Source organism: Pseudorca crassidens, chromosome 14 (assembly GCF_039906515.1).
Source record: "Pseudorca crassidens isolate mPseCra1 chromosome 14, mPseCra1.hap1, whole genome shotgun sequence".
NCBI classification, from domain to species: domain Eukaryota; kingdom Metazoa; phylum Chordata; class Mammalia; order Artiodactyla; family Delphinidae; genus Pseudorca; species Pseudorca crassidens.
This window is the reverse complement of record NC_090309.1, coordinates 84,140,688-84,150,553: the sequence shown is the minus strand read 5'-3', so window position 1 is coordinate 84,150,553 and position 9,866 is coordinate 84,140,688. Positions and strand designations below refer to the sequence as shown.

The following is a 9,866-nucleotide window of genomic DNA, read 5'->3' as shown; positions in this document are numbered from 1 at the left end:
AGACGAGACCCAAAATGGCCGTCAGCAGGGGCTCTGGTCCCGGCACCGCATCTCCTGCCCGTGTAAGCAGTGAGAGTGGTGATTTTTCTGAGCCCCCAGGCTCTGCACCCTAATCCAGACGTGATCAGCCCTCCGCACAAGGCTGTCACGATGCGTCAGGGAGAAATGCAGGTGAGCACGCTCTCAGTCCTGAAGTGCTATACATATGCTATTTTTAATGTAATTATCTATCAGGGAATATTTAAATGATATCCCAGAGCCTAGATTGGTATTGAAAATGTAGAGCGCCTAATTGCTGGAAATTTTCAAGGACGCTCCTGGGGAAAACGGGGGTAGTTAGTGTTAGGCAGCCATGTGGCACGAGCACAGAAGACTTGATACAGCAGACCTGAGACTGCTGTCCTCAGAAAGCCTGCTCATAAGACTGGCCCTTCGCTGGTGTCTGGGACCCTGGATTTCGGGAGGGTTCCCTCCATCCCCTGAAAAGAACGGCTCACCGTGCATAACCAGTTTGTGCCCCAGTATGATTTAAGCTGAGCCCTTGCTTTCCTCCCGGGAGTCTGGGATTTGGGTATGTGCTAGGCAGAGGGTGCCTACGTGACAGCCCCCCGGGAGCTGAGTCTCCAAGGGGCCCCTCTGGTGGACAACGTTTCACATGTGTTGTCACGACTCGCTGCTGGGGAATTGAGCTCATCCGTGTGGCTCCACCGGACGAGGGTTCTGGAAGCTTGCGCCTTGCTTCCTCTGGACTTCAAATCACGTGCCGTTTCCCTTTGCTGATTTTGCTTTGTTTCCTTTTGCCATAATAAATCACAGCCGTGAGTATCACCATAGGCTGAGTCCTGGGAGCCCTCCTAGCGGATCATCAACCTGGGGTGGTCTTGGAGACCCTGACACACCACCCGGCTCCCAGTTCTGGCAAGACCAGTAAAGGTGACACATTCAGGCCTTGCTGGAGAGCAACATTGAATCTATACACTGAATCTATACACTGAAAGTCATTAAAATGTCTGTGTGCTTTGACCCACAATCCCATTCTGGGAATGTGTCCTGTTGAAACAATTCAACAGAAAGAAACAGAGGCAGGAAGATATTCATCACAGCTAATGCCACACCTGAAAACAAAATAAATGCCCAAGAACAGAAAAAATGGCTAAGTAAATTAAGGTGTGTGCACGCAGGGAAAAGGGGATTAGTGTTGAGCCAACATTTTTATCCGGGTAAGGGAGGTGTAGCGGAGAAGAAGGAGGGCTGAAAGATGCAGACAAACATTTCCTGGCAGCGCCCCTGCCTTCCCCGAGCCCCGCTTCTCCCGGCACCCCATCCCCACCCTCTCCTCCACTGACCCTCATTTCTGCTCCCTCCCGATGCTTGCTCAGCTCTTTAAACCTGCTCCAAGGGCTCCCCGCAAGGCTCTCGGGCCCTTCCGCCCTACCCCGCAGTGGGGAACTACAGTTAAGGACTCTCTCTAGACGGCCAACACGGAAGGGGCGGAGTCTACACGAAGCGGGCGGGGCTCCTCGAGCAAGCCCCGCCCCCACCTCCCAGCCCAGCGGGGCCTCCCCCAGCTTTGCGGACCTCCCCAGGTGCTGCTCCCACCTGGCCTAGTCTGCAGTGCCTGTCACTGGGCACACCTGAGCCCAGGCTGTACAGATCTACCAGCACTGTGGTTAAGGTCCTTCTTGGGGTTGAGATAAACCCGATAAAATACAGCTCCAGCATCCCCCCAAATCCAGGGATTTTTGTCCTCTCTCAGAAAGTCATATATAAAGTAATATCACAAGTGGTGAGGTGTGCAAGGGGCAATGACTTTCTCTGGGACACCTAGCAAGTCACTGGCAGAACTGGGACTGGAACCCGGTGTCCTGATTCCACGGGGCTGGGGAGGTGGGGTGGAGGGTCGTCCCGGGCTGGGGCTCAGTGAGACCCGCCCAGAGGGAATCTGGGTGCTTTTCCAGGTCAGTGACTGTGGAAAGAAAATGTTCAAGCTGGACTGGCAGGTGCAATCTTTTCTCCCATCAACATTTTATTTTGGAAATTTCTAAACACATTAGAAAGTTGAGGGCTTCCCTGGTGGCGCAGTGGTTAAGAATCCGCCTGCCAATTCAGGGGACACGGGTTCGAGCCCTGGTCCAGGAAGATCCGACATGCCGCGGAGCAGCTAAGCCTGTGCGCCACAACTACTGAGCCTGCGCTCTAGATCCCGCAAGCCACAACTACTGAAGCCCGTGCGCCTAGAGCCCGTGCTCCACAACAAAGAGAAGCCACTGCAATGAGAACCCCGCACAACGCAACGAAGAGTAGCCCCCGCTCGCAGCAACTAGAGGAAGCCGGTGCACGGCAACGAAGACCCAATGCAGCAAAAAATAAATAAATAAATAAGTTTATAAAAAAAAAAAAAGGTTGAAAGACTGGTACAGTGAACATCCACATACCCATCCCCTAGATTTACAATTAACACCTTATTGTATTTGCTTTGTTGATAGCGATCCATCCCTCTACCATCGATCAGTCTGAAATAGTTTCTAAATAAATTTTAATTTTTTACAACCAAGCCCCATGGAAATATTCAGCCTCCCCATACATCAGGCACTTGGTCATCCTGGACGCCCCCTGCTGGCCTTCTTGGTCCTGTTCCTTGTCTCTGGAGCATGTGGCCAGGGGACCCGGGCCAAGGTATCTGAGCAAACTGCACGGCTGTTCCAGGCTGTTCCAGGCTGTTCCAGGCTGTTCCAAGCTACTCTGTACCACAGTCCGCAGTCAGCCTCATGGGTGGTTTTCCACATAGCAGGCACTGTGCTCTCAAAATGCACTCACGGGGCCCCTTCCAGAGGTTCCAGGAGGTCAGAGCCGCCACTCCTCAGGCACAGCAGGGACCTGTCCTGGTTGTGCTGGGATCACAAACACCCAAGAGAGAGCAACCGCCAGGGAAGCCTGCTTCTGGGCCCCAGGGGTTTTCAGTTCATCTTTTTTGGAGACAAACTTCAAAGTCACCAAATGCCAGCCATTCTCATCCCAGCTCTGGAGGAAGCACAGAGGGAGGAGGAGAGACAGGGTCCCAGCCCCACAGCCTCTGCGTTTACTCTGATGTCCCAGCAGGTCACACCCGCTCAGTTCCTTCCTCATACAAGTGCTGGCAGCTCTTTGTGGCCCGGCGGCTCTCACCCCGTCTCCTCCACTCCAGCCCTCTACCAAGGCCAGCGTGGGCTCCACCACCTCCTCTCACCTGGACCACGGCCACGTCACCTCACCTGCTCGTCCTTTCCTGATCTTCTTTGCCCTGCGGCTTGAAGGCAGCAATGTCCCCATTGTGCACGAGCTCTCGACACAGCTCCAAACAGCCCGGGGCCCAGGGCCCCCCTCCAGCCCCAATGTCACTGCTCAAATACCAATGTTCTCTCTTGCATCCAAGCTTTTGCATTTGCCCCAGTTTTTCCACCTGGTAAATCCTTTTCACCCATGAAGACCCAACCCCTTGGCACCTCCTTCATGAGAGCAGGATCCAGAAGAGGTGCCCAGGGCGGGGCACGCACAGGAGGGTTGGTGTGTTGCCTGCATCTGTGCCCGCACACTGGGGCGTTTCATGCTCCCTCCACGTAGCAGGGCTGTGTGTGTGTGTGTGTGTGTGTGTGTGTGTGTGTGTGGCCATCCGCCCCAGTATCTGCTTCCCAGTCATGCAGAGGTGGGAGCACCATGCCCAGCTGGGTCAGCCCACTGAAAAGTTTCATGGGAAGAACCATGACTCTGCCAACACATAGCGGGTAAGAAGGAGCTGAGAGCCCCAGAAGTGTGGCGTGCCCGGGGCAGAAGCCACGGGGGGTGGTGTCTGAGGAGGTCCGAGCAAGAGAGGCCTGGGAGAGGTCACACGCATGCACACATGCACACACACGCACACACGCGCACACACACCCCTGCACCCATGGGAAGCCACCCCACCCCTGGGCTCCAGAGAACCACATCAGCTGGGTACCGACAGCCTTTTCTCCTCCTCTGCCCGGGATGGGCCTCTGGTGGGCAGGAGCCCTGCTGGCACCCCCCAGGCCCCGACGGCCGCGCGGGCGGCCCTGGGAGCTGATGGTGTGCAGCGGGGCCAGCTGTGGAGGGTCTAGAGGCCGGACGAGGAGCCAGCGGCGCTGGTGCGGACCCTGCCCCCGCCCCCCAGAGGCACCCCGCACCTAACTCAGGGTCTAGGAAGCTTCTGGAGAAAGAGAGACGAGAGACAGGGGTGAGAGGGAGTAAGCCAGGTAAAGGGCGGTGGTGGAAAAGCGCTTGGGCTGCGCGGGGGGGGGGGGGGGGAGAACCTGAGCCGGGGAAGGTGAGGGAGCCCAGCCTTGGGCAGACTCAACAGAGTGAACAGCAGGGCCCGGCAAGGGGGGCGGGGCAGCCGCACCTGGTGCATCGGGGAGCCCATCAGCCCTTTGCAATAAGCCCTGCAGCTGGAGCTCACGGGATAAACTGCACCAGCGGGTAGGGGGCAGCCATGACGCCGTGGCGCCTGGGGCGGGATGCTGGCCCTCTGACCCAGCAAAGGACGTGCCTGCAAGCATCACTCGGTCCAGAAGTTCCTAGGAGAGCTGCCCTGTCAGGCTGCCGTGGCGGGCAAGACGGGCCTCGTCCCGGCTGCACGGAGCCCTCACTCTCAGGACAAGGCAGCCAAAAAGCAACAGAGGCACAAGGAGCAAAGTGTGGCTGGTGTCAGGAGGAAACGGACTGGGCAGAGTGCACGCCTTGTTTTTCCAGGAGCTCACAGAGGCCTCTCTGAGCAGGTGGCATTCAGGCTGAGACCTGAAGTATGAGAAGGGGCCACGGAAGAGTCTGGTGTATTTAAAAAAAAAAAACGCCACCACATAAAGAACGTGCATGTGGCCAAGGCGGTCAGTGAGGGGACAAGAGCCGTAGGAGGAAACACCCACGCACTTACTAAAGTCTAGGTACTTTTTTTCAAATGTCATGAGACGCCCTGGAGGGTCTTAAGCAAGAGGCTGATGTGACCAATTTACAGTTTAAATGACCAGGCTGGCCGCTATGCTTAGAAAGAATTGAAATGGTGGGCAGGGGTGATGACGTTTAAGAAACTGGGGACAGCGGGGCGAGTCTGTGGTGGCCTGAGCTCGGGTGGAGGAAGTGGAGCTGGAGATCTGTGGAAGAACGCAAGGAATGTTTTAGTGGTAGAATTATGACAATTGCTGATGGATTGGAGAGAGAGAGAGAGAGTGTGTGTGTGTGTGTGTGTGTGTGTATGTGTTGGGGTATAGGGGACATGTACAAAGACAGGACCGTCTAGTGCCATTTAATTTTTCCAACTAATAATAGAATAAAGGAAGTTTTCTTTTTGAAAAAAGGAAAAAGAAAAATAAATTACTCAGAAGAACAGTACAATGGAAACCATGAAAGAAGAGTTAAAATCCTAGGGAACAGGGCAAGAAGATCCAACATACCTTCAAACTGAGCTCCCCAAGGAGAGAATGGGGGACATGAACTACTTGAAGAGAAAATGAGAACTTTCCAGAACCACAGAAATACGTGAATGCACAGATACTGGAGGATGTGCTCCACAACCACAGAAGGGAAAACAAGCAAGGAAGGCACAGGGCCCAGAATGAGGGGAATCCCAGCATGGTGGTCCTGGAGAGCAGCCAGCCCCAGGGAGGGAGAGGACCCAGGGTCCCAGGGCTCGGGCTCTGGAGAAAATTTTTTTTCGTTTTTTGGCCGTGCTGCGTGGCCTAGTTCCCAGACCAGGGATCGAACCCAGGGTCCCGGCAGTGAGAGCGCCAAGTTCCAGCCACGGGACTGCCAGGGAATTCCCTGGTGAAAACATTTAAAAGAAATTGTTTATGACCTGATGCATTTGATTGTGTGGAAAATAATATTGAGAGGAGCCTTACAATTTATTTGGAGAGTTTGGAATCAATGATCAGTACATAGAAACCTAAGATAATCAGGGAAAATGTCATTATTAACGCTAGAAAAAATTCTAATCTGCACAAAGAAAGGAACTGGGATCATATTATGCAATAAGTAGTATAATTAGTTCATCAATGAATAGGATTTATATAATTAGAAGGATATAAACCATACATATCAAGTGAACCAACATCTATAATGCAATGGTTTTGGAAGAAATGGGGAAGAAGAAAGGGTGAAGAATGCTAATTCATTATCTCCCCTAGTAGAAAGCCAGTAGGTAAGCTTACATTTTTAGGACCTCAAGAAATGGCAGTGCACGTTTATTCTTTCAGAATATGGAGGTGAAAGGCTTGAAGAAACAGCTAAGAAACTGACTCTAGGTTGTGGGTCTCGCGGGCTCTGAGGATTGGGGCAGAGAAACCTGCTTTTCTTCCAAGTCTTACAGAATTGTTTGACTTTTAAAAAATAGATTAAAAATTAAACTACCAGCACAGCTGACACCATTTTTCTCATTGTCACTTTCCCTCCCCCGCCTTACCTTCCTCTGCCACACGCACTGGAAGGTTGCCAGGCTTTGGGGAAGTGAAAACTGGTTTTTCTTCGCGAAATACTGGCAGATACCCCAGCAGACCCCGGCACAGGGTGAGCCAGCATCCGGGTTCCTGACGCACCTGCTACACCCTCTGGCATCAGTTTCCACTCCACTGAAATGTGTGTTCATTGTACAGGCTCCACCAGAAACACTTGTTGATCCTTGGCATCTGTTCCACTTACTGATTTTAGTTCCTCCGTGATGTAATCCATGCATCCGTGGCAGCAACTGATTCCTGTGACCCGGGGACAAACATGGTCAAAATGTCGCAGGGAGGGCTCACACTGCCGCCGTGTTTTCTATCCAGGGGTCAGAATTGGAGTTTCCTGCAAGACTATGACCCCATGGTAAGACAAACCACGTTCCTGTCTGACATACTTGCACTTAGAATGTTTATTTATTCATCTAATATTTATTGAGGACCTACTGTGTGCTTGATGCGGAAGTGTACAGAGACCAATAAAATACAACCTTGTGTCAAGAAACTCGGGGTCTGGTGGGAAAGAAAAGACTTACGTGTTTAGAAATTACTTTTCCCCAGTGTTTCTTGATTTTAGTGAGACGAACCCATTGGAAACGACAGGCATCAGCTGCTGAAATGTTTTCCTTTGCCTGAGGGTGTCCGCAGTGTAGAGTGAGGTGGGGTTGGCGCCACAAAGAGAATGCGTTTGGGTGAACACGCTTTGTAAACTAATTCCCTGTGTCTAATATCACCACCGCCAGTCCATCCTCCACCAGAGTGATTTTCCTAAACTGCAAAACTGACTATATCTCTCCCTGGCTTAGAATCCTTCAGTAAATCTGCATTTTTCAGGATGGTTTACAACACTTCCCATGATCCAACCTTGCCTCCCTCCCCGGCCTCCTTGCTCACCCCACGGTGACCCACAGGTTTTTTTTTTTTTTTTTTTTTTGCGGTACGCGGGCTTCTCACTGTTGTGGCCTCTTTCATTGTGGAGCACAGGCTCCAGACGCGCAGGCTCAGCGGCCATGGCTCACGGGCCCAGCCGCTCCGCGGCATGTGGGATCTTCCCGGACCGGGCCACGAACTCGCGTCCCCTGCATCGGCAGGCGGACTCTCAACCACTGCGCCACCAGGGAAGCCCACACAGGCTCTCTTTTATCCATGCCTCTGTGCATGCTGTTCCCCTGCCTGAAATTCCCTTCCCACTTTGTCAGCCTGATGGCCTCCTATTCATCCTTCAAGACCCCGCCCGAATGGCTCCTTCTGAGAAATCTCCCCTTCCTGAGCAAGCATGACCAGACCACTGTGGTCTTCACCCACTGGCACATCGAATAAAGATGGCTTCATTACTGCACAAACACCCCCAGCACCCAATAACTATTTAGCACTCAGTTCACGTTGGAGGAATGAACAAATGGGAGAAGGAATCTGGCTGTATAAAGCGTGGTTAGAGACCAGATTGGAAGCCAAGCAGTGTAACAAGCCAACCAAGGTGGTGGCCACACTGGCCTGGCCCTTGTGGGCTTTAGGGAAGGTTTGACATCTGTATGGCTGGCCTTGAGGGGTTGCCGTCTGCCCTGCGATCGAAGATTGAGTTCATGGGGCCTGAATTCCTACCCTGAGCCCCTGGCCCAGGCTCTCAGGCTACAGAGCCTCTCCCTGCCCCGGGCTGTGTATGAGCAACCTGACCCCTGAAACCCTCGGCCCGCCCAGACGATGGGACCACCTCAGCGTGGACTTTGCCGGCTGAGAGCCCGGATCCTATTTCTTAAGACTGGTCCTGTCTCTTATGTTTGACACGGGGCAGCACAAAGTTAACTCTAAACAAGGGCAGGGAAGGCTCATCAGATTCGTCCTAACTCAGACATTTACTCACTCCTCCATCCATCAGTTACGGAAGTCACCAGAAAGCATGTCCAGGGCAGCACCGCTCCTAAGACCCCAAAACTGGAAACAAACCCAAACACCCCCGTGGCAGAACAGATAAATAACTTGTGGAGGATTCACCCAAATCACACGGCGGAATACCGTTTAGCACTGAGAACCAAGGGCCTGCCACCACACACGGGAACACAGGTGAATCTCAGGAACACATCCTTGAGAGAAAGGAGCCAGAGGGAAGAGACCGGGACCTGTTTAGGTAGAGTTCAACACCAGGCAAAACAAGTCAAGCCCAGGTCGCCCTGGAGGTCGGGGCAGTGACTGAGGGGTTAAAAGGAGGCATCTGAGGTGGGTCTCGTTCTATTTCCTGGTCCAGGTGGGGCTGCACGGCACTCATCGCGTGGGCGCTGGTTGAGCTGTACAGTTGTGACTGGTGCACTTTTCTGTGTGTGCGTTAGATTTCAAGTAAAAATCAACCAAAAAACATGGCGTCCCCACCACGTGTGAGGCGGTGTCTTAGGCCTGGGGGTGGGGTGGAGGGGGTTTAGGGCGTGGTCCCTCCCTCGGCTGGCCAAGCATCACGGTGAAGGGGTCCTGGAAGCACCTGTGTAGGGAGCCCTGGGTGCAAGGAGGAGGGAGTGTGCATCTCTCGGCTGGAGAGTTGAGTCCCGGGTCCGGAGCGGAATCTGGGGTCGGATCACCCAGGGGATGCTTCCTGCAGAGGCCATCTTCTCCCGGCTCCCTTCTCTTTCCTGCTCAGGCCTCTCCTGTTTTCCCACAGCCGGTGACCCTAACAGTCCCCTCTCCTCAGGGCAACAAGGAGCTCCGGGAAGTTGCTGGAGTGCGTGCCTCTCTTCTCTGACATGGTCCCCAATTCCACGAACCAGGCTGTGGGCAGCAGGGTGGACACGCCCCTGGGGAAAGCCCACATCAGCCTGGACTTCTCCTTTGTGGAAGGAATCCGGAAGAAGGAGCTGGAAGACGAGCTACGGCCCATCCAGGAGGAGGGCCAGGCGGGCCTGCCCCCCGCGGGTGTGGGGCAGCGGGGACGCTGCTGTGGGTCCGGCACCTGTGCCCCGGACAGCACCCCTGCATAAGCCGGGTGTCGTCATCTCTGAGCCCCACGCGAGCCTTAAGAGGCCTCCTGGCTCATCTGCGCACCTGACATGGAGAGGACTCAAGAACCTGCCTGAGGCCATATAGCCGGCAACAGTGGGGCTTCCCTAAGGGTCAGGGCCCCATGAGGGGTCAGGAGCGCCGTCCACTGGGCTCGGATCCTGCTGACTCAGCAGCTGCAGCCTTGGGCGCGTTGCTGGGGCCTCTGCGCCACCGTTTCCCCACCCGTAGCATGGTGTGTTCATTTCCTGTCGCTGCTGTAACCAGTGACCACAAGCTGAGAGGCTCAAAACAACACACACATGTTATCTCGCGGTCCCGGAGGCCAGAAATCCAACGTGGGCCTCACTGGACTGAACTCAAGGCGCTGGCAGCGCTGCACTCCTTTCTGGAGGCTGGAGGAAT

The 9,866-nt window shown here is 54.0% G+C and overlaps 1 protein-coding gene across 1 annotated transcript; it reads left to right on the top strand.

Moving 5' to 3' along the window:
• Positions 1-3,919: 3,919 nt before the first annotated feature.
• Positions 3,920-9,442, top strand: CIMIP5 (ciliary microtubule inner protein 5). Its single transcript, XM_067703872.1, is given in 4 exon segments — positions 3,920-3,978; positions 3,980-4,103; positions 6,691-6,860; positions 9,169-9,442. Coding segments are annotated over 4 exon segments (627 nt in total).
• Positions 9,443-9,866: the final 424 nt, after the last annotated feature.